Raw genomic sequence first — 24,995 nt, 5'->3', positions numbered from 1 at the left:
TAGTTTTTCATTGAAACTGTCGTAATAGCATTCACCGATCCTCAAAGCCTGAAGACAAAAGTTCATCTTTCGTACCCTAATTAAGTTGTCATGTAAAATTGATATTTTTTTCTTGGTGACCAAATAAATAATTAATCTATTAATATAGTATCTTAAGCTTGTTTTTTTATGTGTATAATTCAATAAATAAATACTTAAGTAAATCAAATAAATAAATAAAAGTTTTTCTATTATTTTAAAGGTTTCTCCTTTATGCGCAAGTCAGACTCGCACTTGGCCGGGTTTTTATGTTCATGATGTACTTTGTTTGTTTCCTAACAATGATTCGCACAACGTTCACAAATAGGCTACCTTCTCAATAAAGTACGTTTTACAGCAGCAATAAAAAAACTTCGGTCTCTTCTTTTGGGATTTCCAGTTCTTTGTTTTTTTTTAAGTTACAGAGACTTTTCGCGGTGTACTATGTCGCTTGTTTGCAAAACTGCTAACTTTACGGGGTCGATGCGCCATTTAGAAAGATAATGGCTTCTGCATTTTGCAAACTGCCGAGTTAAGAACGCCACTATTTGTGTCAAGCACCTCATAAATTTCAAGTCAATATCTAAAATTACAATAAGGATCGAATTTTACATCCAAATCCACACTAACGTCTGGTAGATATTGCTAGAAGCAATAATTATAAGGCTGCCCTTTATTTTCACTGATAGAATATGATGACCAAAAATCATGAAATGAATGTGGTACTTAACAAAAATGATCATTTTGATTTTGAATATTTCCCAAAAGTTTTGCATTGTGAGTGATCGGTAAAGTAAGTTCCTGGAAACTGTAATACTCTCGTTTCAATATACATTAACCTGATTCCCGCATGTTTTATGTTTCTATACAAATACATAACACACTACTGCATTTTTATTAACTAATTTATAAATATGCGGTTTGTGAATACACACAGGATAGGTAGTAGTTCAGAAAGATGAAAGGGGTGACTCAGAGGCTCATTCTGACTGAACAAATTAGCCAAAAAACAATAAGTATCTATCTACCTTTTCTCTATTTCAGTATTATACTAACTAGACATTTTTGAATTACGGTAAATACCGATAAACGCGTTTGATCATTAAAAAGTGTGACAATACCCACTTCGGGCAGATCTCATCAATATTATAATTTAATTTCTCATTCGATTTCTTGTCCAAACAGAATTTTGTGGAGCATCGTTTATAATTCGCTCTTGGATCGGGGCAAGAATTCGTCGGAAACCAATTTAGTAGGGCTTAGTGTTATGTTTGAGGTCGAAATAAGTAATTGTGTGTTAGGTTCCGCGTGAACGATCTGTGAGGCGATTCTACTACTTATAGCATTTTATTACTAATCAATCTTCTTTTTATCCTTATTAGTGTGCCGGTGAGAAACACAGAAGTATGGGTAGAGGTTTTGTCACCGCAGTGATTGCAGCCAATGAGAAGGGTGTAGGTCTGTAATAGTCTGTATATTATATATATTTAAGTTCTGGATTACTTTGACCCTATCAGATGTGATATCGCGGCAGCATATCCGATCAAAGTATTTTTTAAACAACACCAGTTAAGTTACCTTACTGCCGCAAACCACACAGCAAAGTTACATAACTACCGCATCGATCTCATCCTTAAGTTTTCTTTTCACCAATATAAAACTTTACTGGAATGTCCCTCTCTGGATGTCAGTTCAATTAAGGCCGTGAACCGCGTGGCGTTAACGTGAGCTGATCGTGATGTGGGTATGGGACTTCGTTTTACGTGACAAGCAACATTCGTACCTACGGTTTCGAAAAATGGTTAGTCGGATAAAAGTGTTAGTTGCGTCTCAGTGTCGAAATTCCGATACAAATGCTTATGTTTCTATGAAAGGGAAGATAAATTACACTGATTTTAATTCACTGAAGACGGGTAGGTTGAGGTAACCGGCATGGATGCACTTCTGGATAAGTAGCTCATTTTGATAGGAACCTACCCAAACTTCTGAAAGTTCAAATTCAATTACTAATTTAGATAATTATATAAAGAAGTAAGTAATTGGTAATTTTCGGCTGAGCCGATTAAGACTAAAGATATACTTAAGGCAAAATCGTAATTTATCCCTAAAAAACAGTATCCTCCAAATTCCAAATTGACAATTTCCATTATTCTAACCAAGACCCACTGTTTGTTTGGCCGTAATTTTCTATTCTGATGAACACTCAACCGTCTATAATAATCTGTTTTCGTTCGTAGAATTAATTCCTTTCCCATTTTCGCCTCCAAAATGACCTTTAACTTACTTTAACTTCGAGACGCCTTGTAGATTATATGAAATGGGGGCCCGATCGTTCCTTTTCCATTACACCGGAATTGCCCCCTGAAACAGGCTAGGAAGGGTTTTATACTAGGTACTTGAAATCCGTTATGGATTTAAATTTGGCTCCAAGAAATAAATCGTCTGTAAAAAGGTTGAGAGGATGGCTTCAGCGGCATAACCTGATTATCATAATACTCGTACTCGCAGAAATCATAAAAATATCATACAAGTAAACATAACATTCATAATCTACGGGAGCGTAGCCACGCCATCTCAAGGTAAACACAGGATCAACCCAAGGGAAGCTGTACCAACCAACGACGTACGAAGGTTTGAAGATAGGTATATGTAGATCTTTAAAAGTACAATATAAATTAAAAATATGGACACTAAGCTACTGAGCTAAGCTTAGCAGGAAAAACTATTTTTTTCCAACATTTTGAAAGGAGAATTTGCAGTTTTGTGTAAGTTAGTAGTAAGTACCTATAATAACATGCTCGCGACCTGAAGGGATAGTCAGAGGTGACTCGCAAGCTAGCTATCCGCTTTTCGCTTTACATTGAAGTCCTTATATCGAGAATCCATTAGTCCATGCCGGATTTGAACCCAACGGCCTCTCGGATGAAAGCCGAAATCTTATCCGTTACACCATCACGACTCCATTAGGTATAATTACGTTATAAAAAACTAGGATGGGATCACCTTCAGAGCTTTTACAAGTAATCAACTTCCTTTTCCTTTCACATTAGACTCGTATCCCAGGGAGATAAGCTCTTTTACTGAAGTTATAATGAAGAATGAATTAAATCCAGACGATTTGCAAACCAAAGCCGTAATTCTACGCAATTGCTTTGAGCTGCTATACAGAGTGTTGTAAAACTGGTATACTAAGCCGAAACCAGCATGTTATATCTAAGCCCGAATCTGAAATCAGAATTTCAAAATTCGCGAAAAAAAACATTCTCCATAGTAAAAAGTCACGTGACCAACTAAGTTTCTAGGGAAAATGCCTTTTTTTCGGCTTAGTATACCCTTTTTGCAACACCCTGTACAGATTGTTTGCTGAGGACGGAAGCGGCCGAGGGCATGGATGGAAGGGCAAAGGGCACATTTGGCTGGGAGGTCAGTCTAGCTTACGAAAAACTTGGGAAAATTTTGGAAGCGCTGCGTTAGGCTTTGATTCCACAAATGCGGAAATGTGCGGAGATAAAGTCAAGTACTCAAAGCGGAGACGAGAAGATATTTTTTTTAGTTCAGCTTAATCCAATGCGAGGGAAATAGAAATGGAGAGCGCTTACCACGCCGTACCATACGACCCGTATCGTACAGTCCGCTGCATAAGTAGCTGTACATTTTTATACCTTATCAAACTCACAAACTGCCTATTCAAATATTTACAGTTTATTATGTAGGTAGTTTGACAAGGATCAAAAGTGTATAGCTACTTATGCAGCTGACCGTACGTCACTCAGTACGTCAATGCATCATAGGTACAATTAATTTCAATCAGTTTTTGATAAACATACCTAGTCTCGATTCCGTATTGTTAGAGTTAGGACCTTAACTTTGTATGACAGCTCCAGTGCGTTTTTGTCAACCTAGAGTGACCCTCCTGTAGTTACCATCCCACGCCGGGGTTCCGTACGCAGGTAGATATTTAGGTTTTTTGTGTGCCGTTTCCGAGTACACACAAGCATTACGATTTTGTAAATAATCCGTCAAAGGATGATGGAAGGTCAAAGGAACGATGGAGGAAGGATAACTTAGTCTCTAAGTAGGTATACTACACTCGCGAGTAATGAAAAAGTTTCACTTATTACGTATTTACTAATTCTGCCAAAACAAAAGCGAACGATTTTTGCAACAAAGCTGTATTGCATAATTAATTCTACATTTCTCATTGTGTTGGACAAGTACCTACAAGCGCTTCTCACAGCCTTCGGGAGGGTCACTAATAAAATTCTACTTTGTTTACAGACAAAATAATCCTATGAGCTTATTACAACCGTCCCTTGAGTTGGTGGTTAAAAACGATAACTCTGGTTTACAAGAGACAATGACAAATGACTGTTAATTTCAAGTAGGTACTGTCTGAACAAAATACAAAATACCTACCTACTAACTTCAGCAGCCGCAAAATATCATAAAACGGAAAAACAACCATACCCAATAATGTTTTCAAGTCTATCGTAGTAATATAATATTATAAATGAGAAAGTTTGGGAGTATATGTGTAAGTATGTATTATGTATGTTCACAACTTATATATAAAATAGTACAAAAAAGGCGGCCTTATTGCTTAAAGCAATCTCTACCAGACAACCATTAAGACATTAAGGCATAGCTTTTTATCCCGGTATTCCTACGGGAAAACTTTTGAAGGCGAAGCGAGGCTCGCGGGCACAGCTAGTATTATTATAAATTTACACAGTATTATAAATTAATTTTATAGACTTAACGGCAAAATAGAAAGTTTCGTAAATAATCCATTAGGTTATTTTCAAATTTTAATAAAAATGTGATAAGTACGGTTTTGGAATTATGTGCCGCAGCGCAGTAGTAAGTTTTTTTTTGTTACTTTAATGCTAATCTAAGCATTATGTATGTCTGTGCTCCACTTACACCTAACATTAGCTGTAACAATAGATTTTGGATGACGTTGCTAACAGTACCTTGTAAGACTGTGCAATATTTGTATTTACACATACGGAAAGGGTGAGTGTAATCAGTGAAATTACGGCAGCATGACTTGTAATCGCACTGGGGCTTTGAGCAATTGATGTGGCCAATCTTATACTTACGTCATTTATTATTTAGATACTGGGCATATTTAATTAGCTAACCTAGTTGTCTTTTTTATTCTCTGTTTCTTTTACATTTCCCGTATAAAGTTTCAGCAAACCTAGCCTAGTATATTAGCTGAAAATAAAGTTTTTATCATCTATTTCAGCATAATTTTAGGTCCTCAATAAATGTAGTGTCAATTAAATTATGCTGTTTGAATGAATGGCACACTTAATTTAACAGAATTTATTTAGGTATGTTGTCTAACTGTAACACAAAATATTCAAGTAAGTACTTTTTAAAGGCCGTAGAAAAATAATAATACACTCTTAAATAAAATAGTTATAGCTTTGAGTTATGAAGAGTTGAGAATGGTATTTATATTCAAAAACAAAAAAGCTTCCTGTTTTAAGCTTCTTTTTAATTAAATGCCGTTACTAAATACACATAAAATTATTTAACAACTTGCTTTTTATTTTATTTCGATATTAAATAAAGTTTTTATTGTATTTACCTACTTATTTTTATGGGTTTCACCAGAATATTCGGAACGGACGTCGGAAATGCGGGCAAATTCCGACCCTGACATATATGATGACACCCTGATATGAGTATGTACTAAAGCAACTATTCAGTACGTCTAGGTATTTAGTTAGCCACTAGTCTCATTCTCAGTACATACTATGGTTGTTAGCTCACTTGGTTATTAACTAAACTATGACCAAAGCAATATCGTATTACAAGACGTCCATTAGGTACACAGACTAAGCTTAGCACGTGCGTAGGTTTACCGACATCTAGGATATTGATAATACGGGCACAGTGTAAGAAGAGGCCAGTGGTTCACTACACATAATGATAATAGTTTTAAATCAAAATGAAAAAATATTTATTTAAATTTAAGATTATGAAGATACAAAAAATATAGGTTGCAGTGTTTGGTAACAATTTAAAGCTAGTGATATAGCAAGGGCTACCACACTAGGCTAGGCCTTTGTCGTGGACAGCCAGTAAACAGGTTTTATTTATTTTATCGTTATCATACATATCTGTAATCATCCCGACAACTCTTAAAACCAGTAAGATTTGCCTGTAAACCCAAACGTAGTAGTAGTAGTATTATAGTAACGACCCAAAATAAATCATTTACACCTTGCAAAAAGCCACCATAGTAAACACATGCCGTATCACCAGAGAATTCCTTAGAACATCTGTCAATTCATCCCAACATTAGGCCTTTCTCAGTTGGTTTGCACCCGTGAGATAGGGAATTAACCTCCAAAAATGAGTGAAAAACAAAAGAAAACGTATAATAATAATACGTGGGGACACCTCACACACGACCATACGACCCAAAATTAGGCAGAGCCTGTAATTTGGGCATAGGACAGTTGATATAATTATCTACATCCCTACACATTATTATTTTAACAACAACGGGCAGGGAATCGAACCTGGGACCAAAGTCTATGCAAAAAGGGTATACTGAGCAGAAAGGGGGTGACTCAGGGGGTCATTCTGCTTTTGCAACAACTTTTGTTCCACGAGTTTTGGAAATTTGCGAAAAAAAGCTTAGTTTACCCTTTTTGCAACACCCTGTATAATAGAATATTGCGGAAGTGTGAAAAGATCATTTGAGGAATTCGGTGGATTTTATTCAAAATTGAATGATAAACATGATGTTACTTTTTCTTTGTTTACAGATTGAGATTTATTTGTTTGAGCACATTGGAATATACATGATATATACTTATATATTTTTATGCGTTTCGTTAGAATTAGAATGTGTTTGTAATTTATTTGTTGATTAACACGTTTTATGCAATTCTTTTGATTGAATGAAATTGCTTTCATGTTACCTACCTATACCTAGTCCTTCCATACGCACACATACATACATACCTACATAGTAGTGTTGCGTTAACATAGGTCTCGATACATGTACCTATGTACAAGCGACAGCTATCTACTGCGAGCTCGTCGCTCCAGTACATAAATCAGAGTATTGATTTTTACAATTTTATCTACCTCAGTTATTAAGTACATAAGTTGACGCGTCAGCGCGTCAACCTACCTGCGATAGTTATTGTGAAATATAGCCCGTAAGTGTAGTGTGTAATGTAGACAGGTAGTGGGTCTGTGGAGTGTGTCGTCGTTCCTTGGGGCATGTGGCACCTGCGAGGCAGCTGTCGCCCCGCGCCCCGCCCGGATCGCCTCACCCCCCCGCGGCCCGCGCAATCGCGGCTAGCAGTTTTATTTCACCGAATAAAGTTTATCAAACAAAGCGCTCGCTCGCGCCCTGCATCTGCCCGGCCAGCTGTTCCCGGTGCAGGCGTGCGTCCCGCTCGCTCGCGCCGCGGCTGCGCAGGGGTGACAAGGACGGCGCGCGACGCGGCGGGCCCTTCGCTCCGGCCGCGCTCGCAGTCTGCATCCCGACGCCGGCGGACGAGCTGCTAGGCTGCTACCATGTCCAGCAAGAGGAAGTTGGAGGAGCGCGAGGAGGCGCGCGCCAAGCGGCCGCGGCGCCGGCTGCGCAGCAACAGCGAGCCGCAGCCTATAGACGCCAACCAGGCGGAGAAGCGCGTGGCGCTGCGCCGGCTGTTCGGCCGCATCCTGTCCGTGGAGGCGCGGCGGGAGGAGCGCGAGGAGGCGGCGGAGGCGGCGGAGGAGGTGGACGAGGGCGAGGACCCGCTGCTGGACGGCGTGCCCGTGGACCTGGAGGCGGAGGCGCTGGGCTTCCTGGTGTGCGCGCAGGAGACGCTGCGGTTCCTGCACACGCGCGGGCTGTCCATGCAGCACCCCATGTTCGCGCGGCTGCGGTCGCGCCTGCTGCAGGGCATCTCCGACATCGGGCTGGCCTGAGGCCGGCTGGGCCCCGAGCCCAACTAAGCCCGGCGGCGGACCAGTGCAGTGTTTTGTTTCTCGGTGTGTGAGGATTCTTAAGTCGGGCGCGCAAGGTCGAGGTTACGCTCTTCACGCAACAGGTGCACCGGCTCTCTAGTCTCTAATATTCTAGTCACTCTTCATTATATTAAATACTTAATGTTTTAAAGGAATCGAATATCTGTCTATATATTATGTGAACAATGATTAAAATCGTCCAATTAATTATGTGATCTGTGGTTTTATTTCAATCCTTTGTTTGGTACTTATACTTTAAAGACAAAGAAAATACACCAATTGATTTATATTTTTATTTAGTAAAAGTAAACTGTACAAAAATAAAGGAAAATATTTATCTTAAATCAGACATAGACGTACACACTATCCAATATATTTCTTCTACTCTACATATCCAATAATAATTTAATAATGCTGATAAAATTATTGCGTAGCTAGCGTACAATTGCAAAGTATTTCCTAATGAGTATTGAATAAAATATTAAAGTAGGTAGGTAAATATTAAAACCTTAAATAAAAAAAATATAAATTACTTAGACTAGTATCTTTGGCAAAATAAATGTTACTTATTGCTTTTGTTTCTTGTAACATCTCAATATTTGGATGCTTGTGTAAATATGATGATTACTCATTGACTAAAGTTCATGCCACATACAATAAGTAAATTTTCAGACTGCATATTGGCTGGCATGCTAGGTATCTAGTAATATCATTAAACGTCCAAAATTATGCTTTGCGACTACCCACTGCGCCTATATCAAGTACAACATAACTTAATTGCACCAATAAACATAAACGCAAAGCGAACAAATTAATTCTACATCTCAATTTGCTTGCGAGTCTCCAGACGGCAAATACCGTAAGTCTGTACCTTTGTACGCGTATTCTATAATTAACTTATTGATTTGTTCCGTCGTGAGGTCGGAGGCTGGCGCTGAATCGGGGAGATTCTGAACTAAGAGGTCCTTGAGGGCCATCTCGAGGCGAAACGCTGACGTTTTCGAGATCGGCACGTGAATCGGGGCGATGTCTTGAGTTTCAGGCACCATTCTGTAACGGTTTGCACGGGTTAGTGTAAAGATAGATAGATGAAATATATACCTTCTATTGTTGTTCCACGAGGTAAGCGTCTACATATCGGTAGGTATCGTATCTAATACGTATCAGTCAAAACGGGTTGTCATAAATTTATGGAGAAACTGTCGATGAAGTGGACGCACTAGTATCATTTCTATACTCGCTGAGTTGCAGAAAGGAACTTTAAGCTAATGATTTATTTATTTATTTATTTATTAGGTTCACCAACATCAGTTACATTATACAATCACTGTTTTAAAACTAGACTTAAAACTAAATGCACTGATAATTATAGGTGTACACTACATGTAAAATTAAGGCTTATTCTAAACTGACATACGTATTAACTTACTTACTTAACTACGTACTTATTCTAAAGTGTTAACGCAATTAATATTCTAAACCAACAGCAATTTGCAACTAGGTATGACTAAGTGTTATAACTGTTCGTACAAAATTTTACGGAACTGTGAGAAGGAATCTGCGTGAAGATCAATCAACCCACTGTGTGTATTGAGCAGCTTGCATAGTCTGGGGACTGGAGAGTTGGCCCCGAGTACGGTTCTTCACCGTGGTGGGCACAATGGAGTTATTGGATACCTAGGTAGTCTAGATGGCACCCTGAGATTGAAACGACTAAGTAGCTGGGGACAGTTTATCTTGTTATGAAACAATTTGAAGAGAAAGGAAATGTCCAGCCAATCATAACGTTTCTCTAACTTCTTAATACCAAAATGAGAAAGTCGGGTGGGATAATCTGCTAGCCTTTTTGATAATCCCGACGTGTAAGCTAGGTGCGCAAGAAACTTTTTTTGCACTCGCTCTAATCGCAACATATGAACAGCGTAATGTGGGCGCCAAACGACGCTGCAGTACTCCAGTACGCTGCGAACAAGTGTGTTGTAAAGAGTGATTTTAGTTTTAGGCTTGCGAAATACTTTGCTATTCCTCATTACAAACCCAAGCATTTTATTAGCTCGTTTTGTAGTTTCATCGATATGTGGAATGAAGGTTAATTTTTTGTCCAACGTTATGCCTGACATTAAATGTATACCTGCCTTGCTTTGACAGTATACGGACAGAAAGAGACAGACATAGATTTAATGCCGACATTAGCTTAAAGTGCCTTTCTGCAACTCAGCGAAAGAGTACTGAATGCGATGCGTCTGCTGTATATAAAACTTACCTTTAAAGTTACACAAATTCATAATAATATAACGCAAGGAGGAAATAAGTGCAGTATAATTTGTTCAGTAGGCGAAAAGTTTATGTTGAAGCAGACCAATAGAGTGAAACCACTTAGCGCAGGTTTAGTTCACCTATGTGGTAAATTGCTTAGTTTAATTAGGTAAGGTATATACGTATTATTTATAATTAATATTACTGGTATACCTACATAAATAACTTAGTGTTTGTTAAGAGCTTTGTTAGGCAGATGTTACAAGACAACACTTGGTACTTTTTTGTGCCAAACTATTCTAATTTCTAAACAACGCACTCTCACATTTATTTATGCAGTAAAGGTTATTGCAAGTACCTATTAATATATTCATTATAGTTACGAAGGGTTTGGTTTAACGATAACTCCACGGTGTCCACCTAGTAGGTGAGTAACTACTCATAAAATGTGTATCCTCAGTATCATCACTAAAAACAACAGGACCTAATTTCACAATTATATAAAACTATTAACTAACTAAGGTATACTCAGTCAGAAGAAGAAATCGCTCTCTAACTAACTTCAACAACCAACTTCCCCTCTTGCACGACTTGCACTCAAACTTTACAAAAGAAATCGCTCACCTGCAGTTGGCAGCACTGCTCGCTATCTTTTACGATCTCAATAATAATTGCACCTTCCGTTTTAAGAAAAAAAGCTTCACTCACAACTGGACGAGCTTTCACTTCACCAGGAACCGTCGACAAAATGCCAGCCGCGGCCGCCTGCTACCATTCAGTGTCATTTTTCAAACTCCTCTCAAACAACCATTTTAGCCTCTGTCGGGTTTAGCTCAGAGACGATATTTCAACGATAGCTTTAAAGCTGGGGTGCATGTCCCGTACCCTATTTGTGTGATTTACCCCAACATGTGGCGCGGCCGTGCCAACTGTTCGATGCCGGCTTGCTGATCCAAACTCGGCTCTAAACCATTGATCTTAGATCCGGCAGAATTCGGATTTGGAGTGAGAGAGTTGGCATTCGAACCCGCTTTGAGCGAGTATGAATGATACTCACAATTCAGAAACAAACAGTCGCTGTCATAGCTTTCTGGGGAATAAAAAGAGCATGACCAGTTCAAGCTGAGTTCAGTGGAATAAAGGGGTAGTATTGAATGAAGCTGCTGGTTCGGTATCACAGGATATCTCTGTAGACTCGGTGGTTTAGCTTTTGAAAAGCTTTCGTTTACCTTTGCCCTCTGGTGGTCACATAAGGGTAAAGTTCATGACGGTTTATTTTACAATCTTCCTGTATAGTTCATACTTCGTACCTAATATCTACCTGTATACACCGGGTTTTCAACGCCAACCGAAAAAAGGATCTTTAATGTGTGTTTAACATACATTTCTGGATGGTTATCTGTTTTAATACTAACAGAAACAACACGCCTTTTAAGTTTGAGTTCCTGCCTCCATTATTGTCGCCAACTGCATATTAATTCACACATTCGAAATTAACCATATACTACCTCTTATTAAATTCAACTAATATATATTGTACATAGAACTTCCATTGAAACAGATAGTCACAAACTGAGTGTAGGAAGTACGGGTCATTGTCCAGGCATACAGCCTTATTTAATTACTTTAGATCGATGAATCCCAAGGATATCGTCAACACAAAGGTTCCAATCTCGTAAGCCAGATGCAGGCTTCGACACGGCATGCCTCTCTGAATAAGAGAAGCACATACAGGGTGTTTCAAAGGAGCAAAATGTTCAGGATGTAATAAAATAAGTGATCAGAAATTCGGTACAAACAAATTGACATTTTCTGAAGTCGAGATTAAAATAAACTTTAAACGAAACTTAGAGTGAGGATTTTATTTCCTCTTTTCAAACCATTTTACATAAAACTATGATTTTTTCTTTACCTTGTAAACTACTATAGTACAAACTACTATACTTACACAAAGATACGCATTCAAAAAATGCCCCCATCATAAAAGCTCGGCAAGATCAAAAGTTCAAATAGTGCGTGCGGGCGCATCACACCGAGGAGCTTATAGACACAAGCACAGAGCTTTATGATGATATATTATAATTATTATTATTACCGTAATATGCTACGATACTTTAATATAAAAAAAGTAGAATCGCATACGGCATAGAAAATCCAAACATTGAAGCGAAAATAAACTCCTTTTGACTGAGTTAGCAATCTATGTCTGATATCGACTGTCATAATTTGTATGCGCTGTTTCACCATTTCAGTTAGAAAATGTTGCCCATCTATAATAACATTATGTTACCTTTTTATATTATCACTACCACTATGTGTCTAACACCCAGTTGAACGTAGGAAACTGAAAACAAATGAACCTACGATACTCACATAGATAAATTAACCTGACATCCACTATTTCAGAGACTATGAAACAACCTGAAAATCAAAAAAAAAATGTTTTACAGCGTTAAATTTTAAATTGGATGCTTCAGAATCGCTGGAAATGTCAGATGAAGAGTTAGTGCCGCGCCGAGTGTGCATGTACTTTGACACAGTTCTATCAGACAGTTCCTGGAAGCTCTTCCGCAGTAAATAATCCCAGTCAGGGGGGTCAGCATAGAAATCTTAACACGAACGAAATAGATTTATCACGCGATTATTTATTTATTTTATTTAAACACTTTATTGTATACACAAATAACATAGTTTAAAGTAAAAGTTAAAAGTACAAGAAAAAACAATACAAGTATATTATATACAAAGGCGGACTTATCGCCTTAACGCTATTTCTTCCAGTCGACCTTTATTATAATGCTTGCAATTATTGCAATGATTTAGTTAAATATAAGTACTTGATAATAATATAGTCGTGGCTAGCTCCTCAACTTCTTTTTAAGGAAGCTTCTAATAATCTAATCTTCTAGTCATCTAGGCTCTGGTTAAATTATACCTAAATATACCGATTGCATGACAGCTCTCGTTAGTTCGTTCGTCCGATTTCTATATTGACTCCCCAGAGCGGCCGGAGGGACCGCCAGGATTCCTATAAACATGTAATCTGCCATCCAGCATCGCCCCACTAGAATTACATTCCCGTAACTTAACTTAAATAAATCCAACCTACATTTTCCCTTCCCTTTTTTTTCTTGTTATTATGCTCCTATCCTGTTATTGGCTTTCTTTTAGAGAACAGTAGATAATAATATAATCGTCACAAGAGCTGCTATTGACAATATTATGTCGCCAATTTTGGTCATCTTTTGTGAATCGAAGTACCAAACAACCCATATATCATATGGTTACAATCATCAAGGGATAGTCAAACTTTGATAAGTAGATACCTACTTAAAATTTCCCTGAACTGCAGACACCATGTGCAATGTGCATATAAGTATTTATGTATAATATATTTTAAAGGAGCTCTACGGCACTACACCTTTTAGTGTTTAGAAAACATGAAATCGCCATTTATACCAACGTACAATCTTTTTATGAGTTAGTAAAAACTTTGATAGTAAAAAAGGATTAGCTTCCAGAAACCATGAACGTACTTAATATAAGTATTTGGTACCTACTTATATTCGATACTAAATAAAAATGAACAAAGATACCATCGTTGGGTTCCCTCTCCTAGGACTCACATCCTTCTTTACAATGTTTACGTGATACTACCAAACATTGCCTACCCAAAAGTCAGATTCAACTTTCCAACTTTTAATCCTACATACGGTTCCTGGCTGACGGCTTCTGTTTTTCTATTAGCATCGATTCGCAATCGACCATCCTAAAACAGTGCTGCCATTTGATATAAATGATTGCTAATGTAAGATGGCCGAAGTTACCTGAACACCTAAGTTACATTCGTGAAAATTTCATAATTTCTTAATATAATTTAATTATACTCACCTCTACTTAAAATACCAATATCACACACTAAATTGAAGATCCAATGCAAAAATATTGATGGAAAGTTTATAAAGTCTTTCCTAAATTGGGACTCGGTGAAATGTCTTAAAATATACCGCAATATGCCTACATAATGATAAGACTCCTTATCAGACCTCAATAGGAGTCAACTGGCAACCTCTGTAGGAAGTAATAAAACAAATGGTTTAAATAGGAATTAGTTATAAAATGATACATTAATCAATGTGTATAAACAAACCGATATAATAAAACAGTGTTATCGGAATGGCTGGTATTGTTTGGTCGAGAGCGAGACGTTACCCTCAATAAGTATACAAACACATGCGACAGTCACATTGCGGAAATTTACACTTGTACATATTTCTGGTAATGAATATGTCGTAATCAAATTGTTTACTTAGTAGATACGTATTGTAAAATAGTTGCAAAATTTGGTACTATTTAAAATACCATGCAGGAAAATAAAACTGGTTCATACAATGAATTTCGTATGTGGTTATGTGACAATAATGAGTTGAAGACATAATTGGCAACATTTAAATTACCGTTACCAATACCAATACCAATCTACCGTTTATACAATGACATTAAAGTAGCGCCGCTGCCGCCGCCGGTGAAAAACTTTGTCAAACCATAATAATATACTTACCTAGGTCTGTATGAGGTATATATAATATTGTCATCGACCGCACAAATGCTAATGACGTCATTCGTCGCTTTCATTAAGAAAAACGAGGGCCACGTGGACTTCAATGGTTGGACTGAAAAATACCCGATTAAAAGTACCACAGAAACAAACTTTGACCACTGTTGTCTAGAACAGGGCTCGTGTTGGCTAATAATAATGAAGTCGCATCCGATGTAGAATGCTGATCTGATATACAAGTTATGCAAATTTTTAAAACATATACCTACTTTAGCAAGCCATTCTTCAGTTGCTATGCATCATCACGTAGAACTCATTCATTGAAAAACGATATTTATTTTCAAACCATGTCATTACAGAAACCGGTTAACACCTGTAATAGTGATTTTCGCAACTCACTACCACATAAGTACCGAGGTAATGCCGCACTAGCTCCATGCCTGCAACATACACACGCGGCGTCGCGGCTTGCCGTGGTTCACAATCGTAGTGACTTGTGTTTACTGTGTACATGTGAGCACTCCGAGCATTCGTTCATAAACTACTGACAGGAGGAGCCGTGTTGCAAAAGATTAAATACCGCCAGTTTTCTTTTAAATGAAAAGTGCTTTATTCGAGAGGATAGCAACGAAAGTGATGGATCATGAATTTGCACAATTACAAGGACAAATGATCAAAGTTGCCATCGTAAACAAAAGACAACGCACAAAATATCAATCAAGTCACGCAGCAGTGCGTGTTGTGAATGAGGAGTGATCGAGAGTGACAAGTGTGAACATCGCATTTCGGATGACCCTGAAGACAAATACATCCTAATAACGTAATAACAGACTTCGGCAAACAATCATAAAGCAGCCTTGAAAACTTCGTCGCGGGTTTCTATAACGAATCGATAAATAACCATTTAAGTCAAAATGTACGAGTACTCGAGTATCGATATGCAGTCGAGTCGATTATCGAGAATGGATCGATTCAGGATATACCTTTCAGAGTGTGTGGTGTGTTTCTGTATAGTGTTTTTCATAATTTGCGTGGGCCTCTTATTATACCTCTTTATACACTTGTATAGCAGCATCACGACCAATAGAATGGCGGGTCTTGCTGAAAGCTGAACTGAAATTAGTGCTGTGATTTTATAGTATCTTGCTATGTGATGTGTTGCTTGAAGTGTATCTTCAATCTGTTAAGTAATTTTGTATATTACACGTAATTATAAGTCTTAAGTATTTAGGTAGCTCAATATACACATTGTTGAATATTCATGAAAATGTTTTCCCGGGAAAATTCCATGATGAAAAGTCGGCAAACAAACATTTGTAAATAAATAAAGGAGAATAAGAGTAAATAAGATTGAAGGGTCCCATTCAGACTAATGTTGTTTGATTGCTATTTCAGTAGAAGTGCCTAGTCTGGAATAGTCAGGATAAGATAATTATGTACTTGTAAATACATACATACAGGGTATCCCATAGGTTACCGTCAGGACGCCGGTCACCGGCCGGTAGGAGGTGATACAAATTCTCCTTTAAAAATATAATCAGATGATTTATGTGTGTGATTGAAATGAACCATGTCTATTGAAATAATTTATAATATACCTAAGTCATGTTTGGTCTGTAAGTACAGTTCCCCAAAATTGATAATGCGCATAGAAATCTTCGTCATTGTTCGGCAACGGTCGTATTCCCGAGCGTTAGAAAACTATATATATTTAGAGTTGTTAAGTGCATTTTCTTCATGCAATTTTAGTAGAATTATGTATTTGGTGCTAAAAGAGATATTGATTTATCAGTAACGAAATTTGATTCGATAATTCATAATATTGTCAAAATATTAAAATTTACTTCGAAAATGTTACAGTACTTTTCAAGTGTCTTACTGAAGCTGATGTAAAGATGGATGAAAGAAGGTTTGAATTAGGGATGCCCGATTTTCTGACTTGAATCGATCTTTTGGATTGTAACACCGTGAATCGATTCTCGATCTAGATCGTATGGCTTTGAATCGATTAAATCGATCTTGGAAGATCCTATTACAGTACCTTACAGTTTGCGAAGATTTGCATGCGCATTATTAATATGGGAGAACTGCTGTATTGTTCTTAGGTGTCAAATAATTTTGTTCTATTCTAGGTAAAACATTAAGAAGCTATTGACCAAATCAAGATTTAAGTAATGTTAATTTGTTACTTAAATAAAAAAAAAAGTATTATTTAATACTGTCGTCCTGCAAAAATAAGTAGGTACAACACTCTTATGTTGCCTTTTTTTCTACTAGTAGGTAACTGAAAAAGTTGCATCGTATGTCATTCTGAACAATTTTAAGTTCTGTGTAAGTTACACATTGTAAATCAGTTCAAAAAAGTCTAATCCCAATAAAAGTCACGTCTCAATGAAATTTAGTATAAGAATGAACATAGTCACAGTTTTTTGCACGAGTTTCTTAAAATTATTTAGCTAAATTGTTTAGAACTTTTTACTGATTGACCCCTTTAATTTGTATATAGGTATGTATGTATACTTATTTATAGAACTTATAAATAATAATAACCATAAGTAGTCTGAACGTGTAGGTACAACTTAACAAGGCTGTAATTATAATAAGCATCGTTTAAATAAGTACATAAATGTTATGAATACTATAAGTATATTAAAAAAATATAAGAACCTACTTACCTATAACATGGTTTTCTATTTCATTTCTGAAGGTATACTTCTAGTGTATGTATACCTACATCTTGATTTTATTCGGTACCTAAGTGGGTAAGTATTATTACCAAGAAGGAGTTTACTGTACTTAATAGTAAAACCTAGACAAGGCCTATGGTACAGTATAAGGCAGTTAAATCTGACCCCTCTCAGAAGCATTATTACTATGAGAGGGGGGTCAGGTTTTTCTGCACATGACCGTACATGTAGATTATCAGTATCAACTACTTGCACCTAGTAACTCGTAATCGACCACTGGTACTGTCTGTCATTTTTTTATGAATGAGTTTTACTGGTTTTACTTCGTCATAGTACCTACAGTACAGCCCGATTGCATATCGATGTAGGTAAACTCGTTTAATGCATGACTTCCCACCATTCGCATCTTTGTATAACAGTGACGTATATCTACGTCGATAAGGATGCTATGCCACCGGTACGGGTTTATGAAAACATTCCAACAATAAAACGCTATGTAATTAAAATATTATCCACCACCATAAATGTTTCAAAAATGATGTCATTGCCAACATTGTATTCTACGGTACGTGATAAGGATAAGAATACGTAAGTATCGGTGAGGTTTTTTACAGTTTTTTGTGGTTACTTAATAAAATTAAATAAATCCTGACAATACTTTTCCTTACCTCACTCAGAGCCGACCCTAAATAAGGAAAAGGCTAGGAAGAAGAAGAAGAAGACCTCACTCGAACCACAAGGTATTGTGTACAAATTGTAAAGTATAACTATGTATTATGATATGATTTAATAGTACTGTAGAACACATAAAATTAATTTCAGTTTTCAGAAACAGGTTCATGTTTCAAGAAACCATTTTTACGAACTTATGTATATGTCGCAGGCATCTGGTTTAAGCTGAACAGCGTCATCCAATGAACGGGCTAGCGGTTCAATCGAACAGGAGATTAAACCAGATGCCTGCGACATATACAATACAGGGGTTTATGCAAAAGTATAGTTAGCGAGGGCTAATTTTTAGACTTTGATAAATTCGCGACATGTTAGTGTATTTGGAGCTTATAAATATGGAGATTTAAAACAGACAGACGGTTTCAAATATATATTTTTTTACTTTGAATTTAATTACTTATATATTTTTTGTTTATTATTTTGTCGTCGGTCGAAAAGAACTATTTAAATACATAGATTCATACTAACACACCTACATGTTTACCTTAGGAACTCGGTAGATGGCAAGTGAAAACAAAGCTATAAAAAAAGTAAACACGACCATTCGGCCATTTTAAAATGTCAGTGCATGTAGCCAAATCAGCCTGGCTGAAAATGCGCTGTATGAATGATCGATTTTTAGGTGGGGTATCTCCCCACGCAGTAGTCAGTACATAGTTGTTATGTACCGGCACATACCTGCCCATGTAATATGTGCCAACTAGCCACAACCCGGGAATTGAGCTCGCTCGATTATACGAAAGGTCACCAAAAAATGTGTTAGTGAACCTTTTGGCACAGGTTCACGAATTATGTGATGCGTGCAAATAATTAGTTCGGGGACAATTAGCACCGCTTGTTCTCATGCGGGAGATTAGGATCCCTTTTCGAATAGGTACGTACAAATACACATGAAATGGGTAGAACATGAAGAGTTCTTGGCATTGTTAGGTATTTGTTAGTATACCTACATAGCATACCTACATAATTATAATAATAAGTTTAAAAACATTTAAGTAATTTGAGTGGCTTCTAAAGCTTCTTAATGCGTTCAAGGTCAAGCAGGGGAAAACTTTTATTCGTATTGAAAAAATATTGCAATACTGATTTTTACCGACGATAGGCTTTCCATTGTAAGAGAAGATTTTTTATTTGGATTATTACGCCAAAGTTTATATCAATTTGTACTTTGAAAAGCTGCTTAGTTATAATCTAGGAGCCTCAGCAATCATCTTACTGCCTCTCAAAGGCAAGACGCTAGCAAATGTTTGTGGAGCAAACTGCGAGATCTAAGTGCAAGCAAACTATAACTTGAAACTGTTGAGCCGAATCCAATCCGCTGTGCAATCATGTTATTTTATATTTTGCTACGGGTTTCGTCTTTTACTTACCTCAGGTTGTTGCTAAAGTGGTATTGTAAGCTGAAAGAGTGACTTTTGTTTTTGGGTTTTTGGGGGTTCTACGATTAAAGACTACAAAAGTCTTTAATCGTAGAACCCCCGTAAGAAGTAGTAATCAAGTCCCCATTGTAAATTAGAAAAATAAAAAAACCGACTTCAAAAAACCACTAAAATGTAAGAAATAATTTAAGGTTTACACAAATTCTACTCGTATGTGACAGTACAAAAATATACCTAAGCAGGAACTGTTCTTTTTTGAAGTTGGTGCCATATTTCTTCAGATTACTTTGTCACCGCACCAACATCAAAAAAGAACAGTTCCTGCTTAGGTATATTTGTACTGTCACATACGAGTAGAATTTGTGTAAACCTTAAATTATTTCTTACATTTTAGTGGTTTTTTTAAAGTCGGTTTTTTTATTTTTTTTATTATTATTTTATTTTATAGTTTTTAGTTTATTTGCAATAATTTTCAATCAAAAGTAAGGTGCAAATGATACCAAAAAGTCCTACTAATCAATACGAATCATTCAAGCCTAAACACGAAGTAGTTGCTATATACCGTTGAGGAGTTCCCCTGACTGCCTTCCGTTTCCATCATCAGATCAGCTCAAGGTCACCATCATATTTTTTTTGTTATAAGAACTATATTTACGTTCTTAATTTCATTAGAATCGGTTAACATGTGCCCAAAATGGAAATTCGTACCCTGTTTTTACCCCTTTACCCACCCTTGGGGGTGAGATAAAATTCTGAAAAAAATGGGACCACCTGGAAGCTCAACCCAATACAACAAAAAAAGATTTTTCAAAATCGGTTCAAAAACGGCGTAGTAATCGGTGAACATACATAAAAAAAATATATCCCGACGAATTGAGAACCTACTCCTTTTTTGAAGTCGGTTAAAAAAGTCACGTGACTATTGACTAATCAAGTTTCTATGGATATGAACGAATTTTAAACGTCTTTATTCTGAATATTCGCCTATACATATACAGGTTGTTGCAAAGAAAAGACACGCCAATTAATGATTGCCGATGCCGAAACATTACCTATAAGTACCTAAAAGTAAATCCGGAGGAAACACATGAAAATGGAAATTCACAAAATGTAATAAGTACATAAGTACTTTACTCATTTATTTTTATTCATATAAGTAAACAACATATTTATTTGCTTAATTTAGTCTTAGTTACCTACATTCACCAGAATTCACCTTATTACATTGTTTTGATCATCTCCAACTATTTGCCATGTATTTATGTCATTGTTTACTATGGAGATATAGCTGTTATAATATTATAATCATAATAAACCTTGTCTGATAACGTCAATCACCTTTATGTCATTTACAAGAGATGAACACGATACTAGCTGCCAGTTATAGAAGAGCCCTAGGCCTATGTGCAGCGGTTTGTTATAGGGGCCACTAAGAGTTGGACAGGATATCAAATATTAGCTGAGTGTGGGGGAATGACATTAAATCCATAATGATTTGTAAGGATGCGTTAATTTTCGCATTATTTAGATTACAATAACATAACTTGTTATTTACCAATCTTGTTTTTCCCATTTGTAATAATAATATTACGGTGAAAACGAATCTGAATCAGCTATGCATTCTAGAGCAACCTGGGCAATCGTCGAACTTATAAAACCTCATCTATTTTTGTCGGAGATGTTATCATGACGTCAGAGTTGTGATTACGTTGTGCTACATATTGCTCTATTCCGATCCACTGGCGCTGTATCCATTCTATTAAACAGGGTTTCCACTATCCAGTACGGTGGTAACAGTCATTGAGTATGGGTACGAGTCCGCGTTGTTCTATGGTAACAGTATACATTGGAGCATCATGAAACTGGAGATATTGTAGGGTTACCACCACCGAACATTAGCAATTAACATTCCCTTAGCAGCGTCGCTCGTTTGTCAAATCTGACTTAACTTGTATGGATCTGCATAGTTATCACAAGTGCTGAGGCAAGTCTCTGAAATGCGTTTCATTAGTTTCTAACGTTACCGACAGGGGCGCTAATCAAGATGTCATACAAATTTCTATCGAATTACGCTATTTTGATGGTGGTACAGTAAGGGGCAGATAAATCTGACCCCCCTCAGAAGCATTGTTAGTATGAGAGGGGGGCTAGGTTTCTTTGCACCTGACCGTACGGTAGCAGGTGGTTTTCAGGAAGTTGTTTTCGCGATTTTAAAGTTTGTCCTGTACGTTGATTGAAAGCCACTCTGTAGGTTTTGTACATTAACCAAACGACAGGAATTGGTACTTACACTATTAACATTACGTAATCCTGTAACTATATCCATATTTCCATATATGTATACATATATGTATTTCCATATATGTATACATATATGGAAGTAGGTAGGTACGTATCTATGTCTTGTGAAGGCACCACAATCACAAGTATCACACATAGCTGATCTTGCTGTAAAAATATGAAAACTTTTTATAAGTACCTATTCACGTAGGAATAAAATGTAAGTTTATTCCATTACAATGGATCAGCCTGTATCGCACATTTTTCCGCGTATTCCTTGATCCCGTGTGATCAATACTGTCGGAAACTAATTTAGGAAATGGAATAGCCTTTTACGCGCCTGAAATGTCTTTTATGTTGGGTAGTAATCGAGCAGTTACTTAGGTACAAGGTTTTATTCTATCGATTGGGTTATTTGTTTATTAATTTAAGTTTTTTTTTTTTAATTCACTCTCTAGCAATGAAAAAGTTCCATCTGCCATTGCCGTTCCATATGACCTTCATATGACACTGGAACTTTTTCATTGCTCGTGAGCTTCTCGTGAGTGTATTTTTATAGACAAAGATGAGATTCAACTTATTTTGTAAGTTAAGTTCAATTTACACACCCAGAACGGTAGTGGCATTGAGGTGTTATTTCACTAAATATCACACAAATGCCACTTTTGTTTTGAGCCACTGCTCATATCTAAATTTGCAAAGTAGGGTTACTAACACCGACCGAATGGCGTAGTGGTTAGTGACCCTGACTACTGAGCCGATGGTCCCGGGTTCGATTCCCGGATGGAGCAGATATTTGTATAAACACAGATATTTGTTCTCAGGTCTTGGATGTGCCCGTAAAATGGCAATAGGCCCGCTCACTATTACATTGGGACTAACATAACACTCTGGCGAAAAGTGGGTGCAGCAATGCACCTCTGCCTACCCCGCAAGGGAGTACATTAGTACAAGGCGTGAGTGCGTGTGGTTACTAACAGAATTACAAAAAAAGTACGGGTTTTATTTGTGTGTCGTATCGTACCTATGACCTAGACAAGCATAGACATTAGACAGCTCGCTGAATAATCTAAATCGTGTCTAAATCGGACTGCCACGCCGCCGCCGGTGGGGTGAACGATCTCCAGTTGAATCGAAACAGATCGACAGTAAAAAAGGGGAAAAAGTAGTTCATCAAAGTGATGTGATGACAGAGATCCTGTGTGTCCACCACGTGTTTTATTATAATTATTATTAGGTATTACAGCAGCTTGTGTGCACACTCCACATAGTATACCTCTACTATTGAGTAATATATTTTTTAAGAAACACCGTTACTTTCAATTTTAATCGAAGTTTATGGAAGTAAGTAAATGACAATCTCTGATAGGCCGTAAAACTTTTTTTTAACAGAGTCGCAATCATTTCAAGAATATTCGACCCACTCGTTGCCGTTGATCTCTTTATTTGAACAATTGGTCTAAGAAATGCTATTTTTACCTCCGTTTTTACCACTTCTTAATGAAGTTGAATAATGAACACTGCTGCTGTTGGTTAGAGAAGCAAATAATAAAATATGCACCGTTTAAATATTTACATTATATACTACAACGATAATGTTTACATATAACATTACATAGGTGTCCCTAAACTCCCGAATGTCATTGTCAGAGCAGATATTGGGATCAGCCCAGGAGTGAACAGCAGAATATCGACAACCGAATGGTGTAGTGGTTAGTGACCCTGACTGATATATAATTAATAATGATAACATATAATAGTAGAGACGTAAGCGGTGGTAGCTCAGTCGGGTAAGCGACCGCTCTCACGCCAGAGATGCGGGTTCGAATCCCGGCGCTGACATGTACCAATGAGTTCTTTTAACTTAAGTACCTACAATGTATACCATCGCTCTTACGGTGAAGGAAAACATCGTGAGGAAACCTACATATCCAGATTAAGCACATCAAGATATGTGAACCCACCAACGCCCACTGCGCACCAGCGTGGTGGGAAATGGTCCAAGCTTAGGAAGGCAGTTTAGACCTCGGGGATATGCACAACGGTTCCACTCGAGAGAGCCAGGTGCAGGTACTTACACCCCCACAGAGAATAGAATAACATATAATAGAAACATTATACATATAAATATGTATCTATCTGTAGATATAATAAGCTTACCGATACCCATATTACAGGAAGGAGTTTCAGGAAATTAATAAAAGAGTCGTGCTGGTGTAATGTATAAGGCTTCGTCTTCATATTTGAAAAGCTTTATGTTCCAATCTTGTTCACCAATGAAATGAACCAAATTTTAAGTACCTATAAGTGTCATAATCACACCACGAAAGTACTCTTACGTTGAATAAAAACTGAAATCTTTTATCCCATTTAATTATTACCCCCTATTAAAATACTTATTCCGTATTACATCGATCATACATTAGCCGGTCTTCCCAGTTTATCTAAGTCTGCTCCGCATAGTCAGGGTAATGTATAATTATAAATCTTATATACTTACTTAATTTATAATCCTTAATCTCAGGGTTAGCCGGCTAATCTTAAGTTTATCAGGAGACCTAACAAAAGTGGCCAAATACAGGGTGAGTCTATCGTAGACGCACCACCATGCACGCATGGCAATGGCAAGTGAAGTAACTCACAATCACAAAGTAACACGACCAAACAACAAACGAGCCTGACCGGCCCGCGGCGCGCAGCCAGCGGCAGCGGGCAGCAGCGGTTTCTTGTCTTATCATTATTATCACATTATCATCAGGACTGCGCCGGCGCAGGTCTTTCCTCAAGAGTTCTGCAGTCGCGTGCCGACCGCCGTCGCAGACGCACGTGTCGACGTCACGAACAACACCGCTCATGATAAACCCTCGTGCCAATCCGCGTGTTTTTCAATAACAATGGTGAGTTTTTCCTCCTTCTAAAACCGTTTTTAGTGCCATTTTGTGATTTTTTGCAGTGTTTATAAATTTAGGTTCTAGTCTACGTAGTTTTTTGTCGATTTCGCTAATCGCTTTTGAAGGAATTGATTATACGTATTTTTAATGATAAGTAGGTATAGTAATATTAATTCATATCTATAATTGTCACGTGCAATAAAATTGT

The 24,995-nt window shown here is 37.2% G+C and overlaps 2 protein-coding genes across 5 annotated transcripts in view; both read left to right on the top strand.

The window, feature by feature from the left end:
- Positions 1-7,201: 7,201 nt before the first annotated feature.
- On the top strand, positions 7,202-8,219 carry LOC105383236. Its single transcript, XM_011553263.3, has one exon. It carries the CDS (start codon positions 7,570-7,572, stop codon positions 7,963-7,965), a length of 396 nt encoding a protein of 131 aa, XP_011551565.3. The 5' UTR covers positions 7,202-7,569; the 3' UTR covers positions 7,966-8,219.
- A 16,358-nt stretch (positions 8,220-24,577) lies between these two features.
- LOC105383238 (protein 5NUC) overlaps positions 24,578-24,995 on the top strand; it is a 30,013-nt gene continuing 29,595 nt past the window's right edge. For 3 of the 4 annotated variants that reach the window (XM_048623716.1, XM_048623714.1, XM_048623721.1), the window contains exon 1: positions 24,637-24,793. In XM_048623716.1, coding sequence (XP_048479673.1) covers positions 24,791-24,793 — 3 coding nt within the window. In that variant the 5' untranslated portion in view covers positions 24,637-24,790. Of the gene's footprint in view, positions 24,794-24,995 lie in introns of all 4 variants that reach the window. The other variant, XM_011553265.3, reaches the window with a different exon arrangement.

Source organism: Plutella xylostella, chromosome 3 (assembly GCF_932276165.1).
Source record: "Plutella xylostella chromosome 3, ilPluXylo3.1, whole genome shotgun sequence".
NCBI lineage: Eukaryota > Metazoa > Arthropoda > Insecta > Lepidoptera > Plutellidae > Plutella > Plutella xylostella.
The sequence above is the reverse complement of the archived record's forward strand: the minus strand, read 5'-3'. Positions and strand labels throughout refer to the sequence as shown.